A 13,363-nucleotide genomic window follows, 5' to 3' on the forward strand; every position below is an offset into this window, starting at 1 on the left:
GTCACAAGCTTGTGACCTCTCACAAAAAGGGAGAGGGACAAGGTGGGGCACCCCTCATGTGCTTCCCACTCACCTCTCAATGGGCATTTTGTGAGAGGAAATGGTATCCGTCACAAGCTTGTGACGGATATCGCCGTCACAAATGAGAATTTGTGTTTCTTATTTTGAAAACTCTCTCTTGTTTTATTCATCCCTCTCTCCTATCACCAAACCCCACCCAACTCTTTTACCCATATTTTATTACTTTCCTTAATGTTTTGGCCCCATAATTCCTATTTAACTCTTAATTATTCATACCTCTCTCCTATCACCAAACTCCACCAAACACGTTTAGGGTTCGTTTGGTTCAATACTTAGGAATGGAAATGGATTGGAATGAGAAACCATAGAAGTACGAGGTTCCAATTCCATACCTTACAAATCATGTTTGGTTTATTAGAAAAATAAACACAAAAGAATGGATCCATAGGAATGAGGTGGGTATGAGATTTTAAGGGGTTGGGGTGGAATTAGAATCCATCAGGATTCTAACTCCATTCCAAAATGCCTCAACCAATACTGGAAATCTGGAATGAGTAGAATCCATTCTATTCCATTCCAAATCTCCCAACCAAACACCCCCTTACTCTTATTTTATTCGCCGCCTTAATTCCCGTGCCCACAAACAAAGGGAAGGAAATAGAGACTAGGAGGGAGTACATTAATAATACATTAATTAATACCTCTATTAATTCATAATTCACTTGTCTATCCCTATCATTAGAAGTATTACTACTTATTATCCATCACTCCACCACACCTGACAGTTTGACACCCACCACCACCACCACCCGCCCCCATCCAACCACTCAAACTCGCGCGGAATTGACCTCCCTCGTAGAAGCACCATCAATTTGCCAGAAACGTTGTCTGGAATCAAAACTCACCCGCATAAACACCTTCAATCTCGATTCCAAATCACTTTGATTTCGCTTGCTATTGATAGATGAACCATCTTAACCAAAACCTTAAGGTGATGGTGATGGTTGAGGCCCAACTATTATAAATATTGCTATTACGCTCCCTCACTCAAATGCCCGTTGGGTTTGAAGAGTGGTTAGTTGTGCACCGGCTCCCCCGTACCGTGTGCTGGGTTTCCACTTCGAGTTTTTGAGGAGTTTTGAGGTTACCAGGATTTTAACCCGTGACCTTCGGTCACACTGGCTCTGATACCATGATAGATGAACCATCTTAACCAAAACCTTAAGGTGATGGTTGAGGCCCAACTATTATAAATATTCCTATTAGTTTGATTAAAGGGAGTGGTGGTTGTAGTTGAAGTGAGCGATGATTATGATGGTGTTTATGGTTTGGTAAATTTGTTTTTCTATATTCTAGGGTTTCAGTTTTGTGAATTTTGTTGATTTTAATGGTTTATATCTAGTTTATTTGTGTTATATTGAGTAGAGCATTATTTTAGACCAAGCTTTTATAATGCAAAATGAGGGAAATAAATAAAAGAGAAGGAAGCTAATATGAGAAATTGATAAGTGAAAAGGAAGGAAGAATGGAGGAAAAATGGAAGGTTTGATAATGAAGGATAAAGAATTGAAGAATAAGATTGATTAAATAAGACAGTGGACTCTAAAATGACACTTAATCGAAAATTTAAGGTAAAAAAAATGTCAAGTTTAGTATGAGATAAGGGGGTCGTTGTTAGGTTTATTGTGGGTTAAACCGAGATTGGGATTAATATGAGAAGACTGCCTATAGGTTGGATTATTCTTGTTAAATTTCCCAATTTTGGTAAATAAAGGTGGATGTTCCGTTACTGTTCCTAACACCCCCTATTTGATGTGTACTGTCAGTTAGAAAATGCCAGCTCAAGATAACAACTCAACAACAACTTGATAACTACTCATCAACAACCTGGAAATTCAGTTACACGATTTATGCGGCGGGAAAAGCTGTTACATCGAGTTCCAGTGTATAAATAGAGTAGTCATTACATTTCTTCATTAGCTTTTGTCATTTGTATAATTTCACTTATCTCTCTATAATCTTTCTCTAGAATTTTCTCTGTATTCGTTCCACAACGTTTCATCAGTAAAATAACTAATTCGATTTCCCTCTCAATTTAGGGATTCTTATTGTATTTTAGGGTTTCTCGAATAATTCCCAATCTCTTATATCAGCGGTCTCAGAGATCCTTCCTAGATTCTCTTGATCGAAAATGGTGCCACGAAACTCGAAAAACTGATAATTCTGTTGACGAAACCTTGCAATCAATGGAGGACAAGGTGAAGAATTTGGGCGAAGCAATGATTAACATTGAAGCGAATTTGGGGGGATTTGTAAGAATTCACAATCAAGACAAGGTGGAAATGAATGTAACAATTCAATTGCAGCAAGAAGAGTTGAATGACAAGATTGATCGTATGAACACAAGAATTGAGCATGTTCTGGGTTAATTGGTCGTAAATGTGGAAAAAGATTTTGGAAGTTCTAATCAATCTTAATCAATTTGGCGCTCGAACTTCTGGTAATTTTGTAAACCCTAATTATAATTTCAGTCGATTTTCGCATATTGAATTTTCAAATTTCAATGGTGATAATGTACTTGGTTGGATTTACAAATGTGATCAGTTTTTTAAGATTGATTATACTTCTGAGAAGATCAAAGTAAAAATGGTTTCAATGCATTTAGAGGGCAAATCTTTACTTTGGCACCAATCTTTGAAGAAAATTAAAGGATATGAGATTGACCTAGATGGATTGAATATAAAGCTGCTGTAGTTGCCAGATTAGGGGACTAATGCATTTGATGATCCTATGGCTGAAATAATGAATCTAAGGCAAAAGGGAATAGTTGAACAATATCAGGCATTGTTGTCAGAATCTCGATTCGATCCTATGATTCTACGATTTTACGATCTAAAAATGTTTGACCGATCCTGGTTCTTACGATTCTATTATGGTTGTAGAATCTTACGATCCTAATCATCTGAAAATTTCTTGAGGTAGAATCATAATACGATCCTACGATCTGATTTAATAGTAAAAAAAATTTATATATATTTTATATAATGACATCGTAAAACTCAAATTTCGGGTAAGTGGTAGAAACATGTTCATATAATAATAATATTAAAATCGTTAATTATCAATATTTTATGGATAAATATTAATAAATAAGTATTTTGATCTTCAATGATATGTTTTTACTAAATAAAACACTGTAATTGGTGAGTTTGTAGAATCTTACGATTCTATGATCCGATTCTACCGATTCGATCCTACCCTCCCCATCGATCCAAAGTAGGATCCCGATCCTGACAACATTGGTATCAGGAGCAATTTGACGAATTGCTTAACATAACTGACTTTACTGAAAAACAAGCTCTGAGTTTTTTTTCTAAAAGGATTAGATTCTGATATTCAGAGCACTTTTAGAATGCACAAACCCAAATCATTTGTGGATGCCTTTGCTCTTGCCAAATTGAATGAGGCTACCCTTTCTTCATATTTCAAGAAATCTAAACCAATTTTGGAAAAACCCATATCTAAACCTTTTGTTAATAATCAATACTCAAGCAAATCATTTTAGGGTTCATCGGTCTCAACCCAAAGGCCTACTGCAATAAAGAAAATGACTTCTGCTAGGCCAAGTGAGAAAGAAGTGGCATAAAGGAGGGAAAAGAATATGTGTTTTACTTGTAATGAGAGATGGTCAGTGATAAGTACTCCGTCTAATGTTCTTCTCATTTCTCTATTATATGTGAGTAGTATTTTAATGAAATGGGAAGAACATTAGTTTTTGGAGGGAGTAGTATTTTAGTGTCATTTTAACCCCGTCTTATCTCTTTACTTACATCGATTTTGTGTGCTTTTATCGAATTATAGCTCATTTTATTACATTATAATTAAGAAGAATTAGTTTTTTATAGTTATAGCGAATAACGTTTATTGGCCTAGTATTTGGTATTGCTTTGTTTTTGTTTTAATTATTGTAATTTTATAGGGATTGATTTGTGTATAAAAGAAAGACCAAGTGAGGTGAGAAGGATTAAGACCGAGTCAATTTGAAGGGAATGGTGATGAATCATAGAAAGAAAAGTCAAATTGCCAACAATTTGCCAAAATGACATCCCCTGCTCCTTTTTTTTTTTGATGGGAACATCCTGAGGGCGACTTATATTAGTAAAGAATCAGCGATAACAGCAATGTTCGCAATCGGAGGTAGAACATCCGACCACATATTACGACCTACAACTCTAGGAAATAAATGACCTAACGCATGAGCTACGCTATTATTGACACGATTTGTATAAGACCAAATAACCGAATGAAAAGACGACAACAAAGACCAAATATCATCTAAGACTAGGTAAAAAATACTCCGCCCCTTCTTCTTCTTCTCCAGAGCATCTATCACTTGTTTGCAATCGCTTTCAATGACGACATGAGTGTGTCCTCTTCGTGCAGCCTCCGTAATACCTTCGAGCACCGCAACCGCCTCAGCAACATGTGGCTCCCACACCTCCTTCCATACCCTTGACACACCCCACTTCACAGCACCCGCCCCATCCCTGCAAACTGCCCCGACACCCACCCCATCCTCCTCCTTCACCCCGGCATCTACATTCACCTTAACATACCCCGCTTGAGCAGCCTTCCACCTCGTAGGTCCATTCTCCCCCATTCCCGACAGCTCGACCTCCCCTTGCCCACGCATCCCTTCGCCACCTCCACCAATCTCCTCCATCACATCACGTACCCGGCCTATCACCCGCACATGGTCAGCCACCTCCCCTTCAAACACCACCTTATTCCTATGTTCCCATAAGGCCCAACACCCTACCATGAACCTCCCTTGCTCCACACACCCGAGCTCTCTCCATCGTGCTTCAACCCAATCCCTAGCCCCTCCTCCACACTCCTCCACTTCACCTTCCAAATTCAAACCAGCCCACACCCGTTGTGCAGACCTACAGTCACGAAATAAATGGATACTCGTTTCACAATTAAAAGAGCAAAAAGTACAAGAAGGGAACTCACCTCCTACTCGAGACACAATGTTCGCCTTTGTTGGTAAAGCCTCTCCACACAGTTGCCAGAAGAAAAGCTTAACGCGGGGCCAAACCGGAACCTTCCAGAGTCTTGTCCACAGCCATTTTTCCCGTTCCCAATCCGAAGTCACCCCTACGTCCAACTCCTCCCCAGCGAGCATCCGGTATGCGGACTTAACCGTAAAATCCTCATCCCTCTCCATACTCCAATACCATTCGTCCTGTGGCCTATTCGAACTAAGTCAGATCCCCAAAATTCTATCCCGCTCAAAAGGAAGAAATAGCTGATCAAGCCTCGTAAGATTCCAGCCCATCCCTTCTTCATCAAGTAAATCGGCCACTGTCATATTTTCATTCCCACTGGAACAAGGGGAAATTACACGACCCGTTTGATTTGCTGGAATCCACGCATCTTTCCAAATACCAGTCGAGAGACCATTCCCAATTCGCCTTCGCAATCCTCGTTCCACCACACTCCTAGCTTCAAAAATACCCCTCCATGTGTAGCTTGAATTACTCCCCAAACCAGCCGATAAGATATCTCCGTTTGGAAAATACTTGGCTCGTAAAAGTCGAGCAATTAGACTATCCAGAATGGTTATAATTCTCCAAACTTGCTTTCCTAGGAGCGCCAAGTTGAAAAGGCGAAAGTCCATGAACCCCAATCCTCCTCTCCACTTCGGTTGACACATCTTCCTCCAAGCCACCTACGCGATCCCCTTCCTCCCATCCCCATGACCCCACCAGAAACGAGACACCATAGAGCGAAGATCGTCACAAAAACTTGCGGGAATTTTAAACACACTCATCACATAGGTAGGGAGTGAATTGGCCACTGCCTTTAAAAGGACCTCCTTACCCGCCCTAGACAATATTTTCCCGCGCCAGCCTTGGATTCTCTTACTCAATTTGTCTCGAATAATGTCCGTTAACCGTTTCTTCGACCTTCCTACGATAGTGGGCAAGCCTAAGTATCGGTCCTGCTCTTCCACTTTGATCATTCCCAACTTCGTCACAATATCAGTCCTCCTCGCTCTACTAACCCCCCGACTAAAAGACACTGTGGTTTTATCCAAGTTGACAAGCTGTCCGGACGCATGCTCGTAGGCACGCAAAATTGAGCCCATCACTTCAGCTTCAGCGAAACTAGCTCTAGTAAAGAAAATACTATCATCCGCAAAAAAGAGATGCGAGATAACCGGTGCCGACTGTGCTATTCGGATTCCATGAAGGGAATTGTTCTCAATGGCTCTTCGGGTCACATTAGAAAGGGCTTCAGCGCATAGAATGAATAAATATAGTGACAACGTGTCGCCTTGTCGTAATCCTCTAGACGGTCGGAACTCACTGGATGGTCTCCCATTTATAAGTACCGAGAACTGGACTGTAGTGACACAATCCATAACCCTGTCAACCCAATCTCCATTAAACTCCATAGTCTCCAAAACCGCCCGTAAGAAACTCCATTCAACCCGATCATACGCCTTGGCCATATCAAGTTTAATAGCCATGTATCCCTCTGTCGGTCTGTAATTTTTCATAAAATGAAACATCTCAAAAGCGGTCAACACATTGTCCGAAATCACCCTCCCTGGCGTAAATGCGCTTTGATTTTCGGACACAATATTACCAAGAAAGCCCTTCAGTCTATTAGGCAAGACTTTCGAAATTAATTTATATACCACATTACATAAACTAATAGGTCGAAAATCCCGAATTTTGTCAGGCGCCTTTTTCTTCGGTATAAGAACAATATTCGTTTTATTGAGCTCTCTAGCTGACCGCTCACCGCGAAGGATAGCAAGCACCGTGCGAACCACATCCGGGCCAATAATATTCCAATAAGATTGAAAAAATAAGCCGTTCATACCATCCGGTCCGGGAGCTTTAAGAGGATGCATTTGATGTAAGGCCTCGATCACCTCTTCTTCCCCATAATCACGAGCCAGCTCATCGTTCATCTCTCCAGAGACCCGGTTTTCGAGGCCAGTCAAAACAGCCGCAAATTTCGAGGGGTTAGACGTCGTGAAAAGCTCTTGAAAATATGAATTTGCAACATTTGATGTCGCTTCATCACCTACTCGCTCCACGCCATTATCATCAATGAGCTTGTTAATGAAATTTTTCCGCTTTCGTTCACTAGCACACATATGGAAAAATTTAGTATTTCGGTCACCGTCTTTCAGCCACAAAGCTCGTGATCGCTGCCTCCAATAGAGCTCTTCCTGCTTCGTCAACTCAGCTACTTCAGCCACCAATTTTCTCCTTCTCGCCACCTCAGCTGTCCCTCTCCCACCCTTATTAATAAAAGCAATTTGTTTCCTCTTCTGCTCAATTAATTTCCGTATTTTATGAATGCCTGTCTTCTTCCACTTCTGCAATTCCCCTGCGCACGAGCTAAGGACATTTACCAAATTTCCGCAGCCTCCCTCCACTCCTCTTCTCACCGCGTCCTCACACCCCTCTTCCCCAATCCACATTTGTTCGAACCTGAAACAGCGGCCGCCCATTCCTTCATTCACCCTTGAATTTAGAGCTAGCATGATCAGTGCATGATCCGACCATTCCCGCTCCATGTAGGTAAGCTTGGCGTAAGGAAATAGCTCGATCCATCCCCATGTGCACATAGACCTATCAAGCATACATTGTCTATTAGCATCCCCGACTTGCCCGTTATCGAAAGAGAAATTATAACCGGCCCAAGGCACATCCCTCAGCCCACAATCATCAACCGCAGCTCGGAAATTATTCATTTGCCACTGAGGCCGGCTACCACCCTTCATCTCTGTCGAAAAGAGAATCACATTGAAATTCCCAATACAAACCCAAGGTAACGTTGATTGCCTAGCCAAGACTCGTAACAACTCCCATGATAAATGCCGGCCAGCCACCGACGTCCAACCTTAAAAACCCGTCACCCTCCACTCCCCTTCAGCAGACCGTACCCGAAAATCCATATAGTGGACAGACGCGGATATAAACCAGCAATCCACGTCCTTCTTCCACCAAAACGCCAAGCCTCCAGATCGCCCTACACTATCAACTTCCATACCATAGTATCCATCTAATCGTTCCCTAATCAACTTCATTTCACGGCCACTAAGCTTTGTTTCACATAAGAACACAAAGGCCGGGGCTTCCCTCCGTAAAAGGGCACGGAGGGCACGAACTGTGTCGGGGTTGCCCAAGCCTCGACAGTTTAAGCTTAGAATATTCATTGGGCCCGGCGGGGTTGATTACCCTCAACCTCCGCCTCAGGTATTATGACGCCCCCGTCCATAGAACTCTTCGCCTTCTTAGCCAAACCCGTACCTCCCACCTCCTCTCTCCCTCGTTTTCCTAGCTCCACACTCCCAGCAGCCCACTTCCCTACCACCTCAGTATTACCTCTTCTCTTTACCCTCGTCCATATGCTCAACCCATTCCCTCCTCTCCCCCTACCACGTTCATCATTCTCCTGCCCAGCCGCAAGTCTTCCTTCCCCCTCTTTAACATCCTCTTCAACCTCCATGGTCTATCTCGCAATAGCACCCACACCCCCTACCCCTATGACTTCTCCACGCACCTCTCCACCCCCTGTAACAGTCTCCTGTATGATACTCAGCTCTCCCCTCCCTTCTCCCTTCCCACCTTTGCTACCCTCACCTCCATCCACCTCCCCTCTCTGCCCTTTCTCCTCCACAGCTTGCTCCACACGGTTTCCCGCTTTCTTGCTTCGAAAATCAATGGCAATAGTTTGTAGTTTTTGTACCACCCGCCCTTTTCGTATAATAGTTATAATAATGCTTTTACATTACTTTATTGAATTAACTCCATTTTAAGCGAAATTTTTTATTAAATCTATAATTCTACAGCTTATTTTATATAAAATATACGTTTTCGTCGGATAAATAATAATAATAATAATAATAATAATAATAATAATAATAATAGTAAATTTCCGTCTCAAATTATAATAGGTTTAAGACGAATTTCCGTCTAGCAAGACCGTCACATTTTCACATGTGAGACTAATTTATTTCCGATCTATCCCGTATCGACAACACATCGCTCACTTTTGTACCTAAATAAAATATCGTGTTGTCCCTCACTTATATCCCGCGGACCAATCCCCTCTCACATTTTTGTTGTTGTTGTTGACCAATCCAAAACACCCCTCTGACTCCCCTTCCTTTTTCCTTTAACCCGGTGAACAACAAAATAGAAACAACGCAGTAGCAGCTCTAAACGTAGCACTGTAGCAACACCCTTTTCGCGAGCTTAAAACTCAGCTTTTCCGCTCATTTCTTCACCTCTTCCTCTGATTTTTGTACCTCTCTCATCCCCTTTCCTTCCTCCTTCATTCTAGGTGAGAAAGTCGAGGTCTTGTAAAGTTTTCGTTTTTGACCCGTTTAGTAAATGCCACGGTTCAGCTGAAAAATCGACCCCTTTTCTTGTGCTAGGTGAAGGGCTTGAAGATTCAGACGGAAACTCTTACATTGTTGACGACACTCTTGAATATTAGAGGCAAATAAGGTAACAGTGATGGGATTACTCGACATTATGTCGAAATCTATATGTGCTTAAGTGTGTTTTACCCTTTTATAACATAAAGTTTGTGTCTTGATTGAGTTCATGTGGTGTCCTTTGAGACGGTTTTATTCGAGTTTTACTCATCCATTTTGAGAAAAGTTGGTACCTTTGGATTCTTGGTGGAGTGGGGAATCATGTTGGGCAATTTGTTTGGAGGAATACTATCATTTTCGTGCTTAAAATTTCATTTTAAGACGGACACAAAACTGAATTTAAAACCGTGGATATAGGCTGCATTGGGTCAGTTTTGGACGTGATTTTTAGGTTGAAATGGTTGTTGGTTCGAGTCAATTTGGTTGCTCATGTCTTGTGTGCATATACATGAATGAATATAGTCTTTTGTCTGGATGAATTCCGCCTTGTAACATGCTTAAAAACTTGTCTTAAGACGGCCTCATGAATTTGTTAGAAAAACCAAGTATAAACAAGTTGATGATGGGTGATTTTCTTGGACTGTTTTTGAGTCGATTTCACGGATGATTTGTGCCATTTATTTATTTTTCGTCTTATGTGAATATCCATGTATGTAATGGGTTGGTTGTATGTAAGAAATTATATTCTTTTCATGCTTAAAATTTCGTCTTAAGACGGTCACAAATGAGCTTCTTTACTCGTGAAAATGGCTTTTGTCGGGCAGTGTCATCAGACCAGCATTTGGATAAGTTTGGTAATGTAACTGAGCAAATCCAATCATTCACATAAAGTTTGGATTCCTAGCTACTTATATTGTTTGCGTCGATGCACTATATATGTTATGTTTTTGGCCAGTTTGAACCATTCCTGTTTCTTCCATCATTGATTTCATAAGTAAAAAGAAAATCTTAGTATCTATTTCAATTTCAATATAATTGCTATGTGTTATATTTAGAATTTAGAGCATTGACATTTGACAGAGACATTTCTAGTCTGTCTTTGAACCTGTCAATTTTTAGCATTTAGGTTAGTTCTCTAGTGTATTCCTCTCAGTGTATCTTGTCTTTTTAGCATTATTGTATTAGACTAGTAACTTGTCTGTTCTGTCGAGTTGTGCATGGTGCGTATTCCTTCTCTGTTTCGTCAGCACTGCTGCTGCATTTTTTTATCTTTGGGCTGTTGTTGCTGTGTTGTGCAGGAGCTACGGCCAATCTGTGCAGGCCGTGGCTGGGCATTGCCGGGGTGCGGCCAGGCCGTGACTGGGCAGGGTATGGTCACGGCAAGGTCGTAGCCTCGGTTGGGTTAATTTTTATCCGTGAAATATTTTTTGTTCGGGTTTAATTAAATTGAATTTCTTCACATGTTTTATGCATCTTAAATTCCTTATTTACCATTTATTTACATATTTCTCACATGAGTCATAAATGTGGAACTTATTGTTTATTCATGTCATAACTATATGAAATATCTTCATTTATCTATTATATGAGCTTTAATCAATTTATTCTCATTTATTTATCGTATTTCAAATACGAGCGATTTATTCCACTTGATTAATTGATGAGTCGTATTCTTGTGAAAATGTCATAATGCTATGCCTTCTTGCTTGACTAATTTACACCTCTCTCGTTGGCCGTTCTGCCGAGGGTTGGTTATTATACTCCTTCGACACCTCTCTCGTTGGCCGTTCTGCCGAGGGTTGGTTATTATACTCTTTCGACACCTCTCTCGTTGGCCGTTCTGCCGAGGGATGGTTATTATACTCTTTTGGTTATTATACTCTTTTGACACCTCTCTCGTTGGCCGTTCTGCCGAGAGTTGGTTACTATGCTTTCTCGACACCTCTCTCGTTGGCCGTTCTGCAGAGAGTTGGATATCTTATTTTATTTCTACCGCTCACGTTGGCCGTTCTGCCGAGAGTTAGGTACTCGACTTCCGTTCTGTCGATCGAGTCTTGGGTGCGAACCGTTCAACAGTATGTCGAGTCTGGCCAGGTTACACTAGGACCTACCAGGGGAAAGTGAGTCTAAGGGTAGCTAGTAAAGGTCTTGCATAGTCGGATAGTTTCATATGACATACTTCCGTAATTAATTGCATTTCATTTCTTTACCTTCTTATTTAATTGAGTATGTCCATAAATTGCCTAGTTATTATCCTATTGTGTCTCCTCTTATTAATCCATTATATATATAATCTCGTGTTCTCTCATGTTTCTAGTTATTTACATTTTAATTAACATGCTTGCCTATCTGAGTTCTTTGCTATGTTTGTATCGATTTAATGTGGCTGGGAGGATCCTTGAGTTACTCCCCACTGAATGTGGCGTTCATGTTTACATGAATGACAGGTACTAGTCGACATTTATATGGGGTGAAGACATGTGTGAGCTAGCGAGTACCTCGACCCTTGGATCATGTTATTTTTACCCTTTTATGACGCGTAGACTTATGTCCTAAATATGTTATTCGTGGGATATCTTTTCCCCGTTTACTAAACTTGGATTGTGAACATCTAAATTTACCCATTTGTACTTGTTTACCTATGTTATGGATACCTCGTGTTAAACTTCGATAAAACTTTAAAAAAAAAAAAATTCAAAATTTTCATGTTTTTCCGCTGCAAGTTATTAAGTTGTATCTTCCGCTTTAACGCGGGGTGTCACAGTTGGTATCAGAGCCTTTGTAGCTCCCGACGCACACACGTTGATGTGACCATAATTAGCGCACATTTAGTCCCCTAATTGAGCCTATTTTGCATACTATTATAGCATTTCATGGCCATTTTATCCGTCAAAACCTTCCTATTTGCTTTTCTATCGCATTTCATATGTTTTGTAGAAAAGGAGAGAATAAGGCGGAAATTCCCGTCTTTTCGTGCATATTTGGAAGCTTATTGATGATATTAGATGGACTAGTATGAAGAGGAGGCAAGAATGATGTCCAAGTATGTAGGAATAAAGAGTTTATAGAAGACTCATAAGGGTTAAAAGCAAGGATGACGAGAAGGAAGGCATTGCATGAAGAAATCGCTCGGAAACCGAACCAAGGGTTGCTCATTTGGCTCTGAAAGTATGCTAGATGGAACGGCATCGAAAAATCAAGTGATCTAGGCTTTTGAATCACTCCAATAGGAGTCCGGATGAGAAAATAACGTCCGTTTTACAATCCGAGCTCAAACAAAGAAGCTGTTCGGGAATCCGCGCGTCCCGAGAGAGAATCCGCTCGTCTCCTACAATCCGCTCGGATTGTCCACAATCCGCCCGTCTTCTGGCTAGGAAAAACAAGAAAATTCACTGTAAGAGAATCCGCCCGGATTCCCTACAATCCGCTCGGATTCCCCCTCACCAATCCGAGCGTCTTGCCCAAGGATCCGCTCGGATTCTTCAGCCCAAATCCGGCCGTCCCGACTCTAATCCGCTCGGATTCCTTTCCAGAGATTTTCGTGTTCTTCAAGCTCAAAGAAAGACGCCCTTCTCTCCAAAAATACCGGAGTCTCCTTGCTCAAATCTAAAAAGTGTAATTACTTATTTAGCCCTTAGTTAACCCTAATGCATCCCACCTAATTTCTACTATAAATACCCCATTTGTAAATAATCAAAGGGGGCTCTCTTTTATGTTCTTTTTAGCCAGAAAATCCTTCTTTAGATTAGATTAGGAGTAGATTAGAATAGATTACTCTTTAATCTTTCCACAAATTACACATTAATCTCTCCTTAATTATTGTTCAAGTTATTATTCAAGTTTATTATTGGGTAATTGAAGATTATTGGGTTATTATTGGGAGATTGACAACCTTCCATCAATCAATCAAGTTTCTTCTATTATTCTTTG

At 40.9% G+C, this 13,363-nt stretch overlaps 2 protein-coding genes across 2 annotated transcripts; both read right to left on the bottom strand.

The window, feature by feature from the left end:
* Positions 1 to 4,171: 4,171 nt before the first annotated feature.
* On the bottom strand, positions 4,172 to 5,251 carry LOC141607671 (uncharacterized). Its single transcript, XM_074427025.1, has one exon. The coding sequence runs from the start codon at positions 5,249 to 5,251 to the stop codon at positions 4,172 to 4,174; it is 1,080 nt and encodes a 359-aa protein (XP_074283126.1).
* A 39-nt stretch (positions 5,252 to 5,290) lies between these two features.
* On the bottom strand, positions 5,291 to 5,740 carry LOC141607672 (putative mitochondrial protein AtMg00310). Its single transcript, XM_074427026.1, has one exon. The coding sequence runs from the start codon at positions 5,738 to 5,740 to the stop codon at positions 5,291 to 5,293; it is 450 nt and encodes a 149-aa protein (XP_074283127.1).
* Positions 5,741 to 13,363: the final 7,623 nt, after the last annotated feature.

This window comes from Silene latifolia, chromosome 10 (genome assembly GCF_048544455.1).
Source record: "Silene latifolia isolate original U9 population chromosome 10, ASM4854445v1, whole genome shotgun sequence".
Classification (NCBI taxonomy): Eukaryota; Viridiplantae; Streptophyta; class Magnoliopsida; order Caryophyllales; family Caryophyllaceae; genus Silene; species Silene latifolia.

Coding starts and splice junctions, on each gene's coding strand:
- LOC141607672 (XM_074427026.1), bottom strand. CDS start 5,740: ATGTGTCAACCGAAGTGGAGAGGAGGATTGGGGTTCATGGACTTTCGC.
- LOC141607671 (XM_074427025.1), bottom strand. CDS start 5,251: ATGGAGAGGGATGAGGATTTTACGGTTAAGTCCGCATACCGGATGCTC.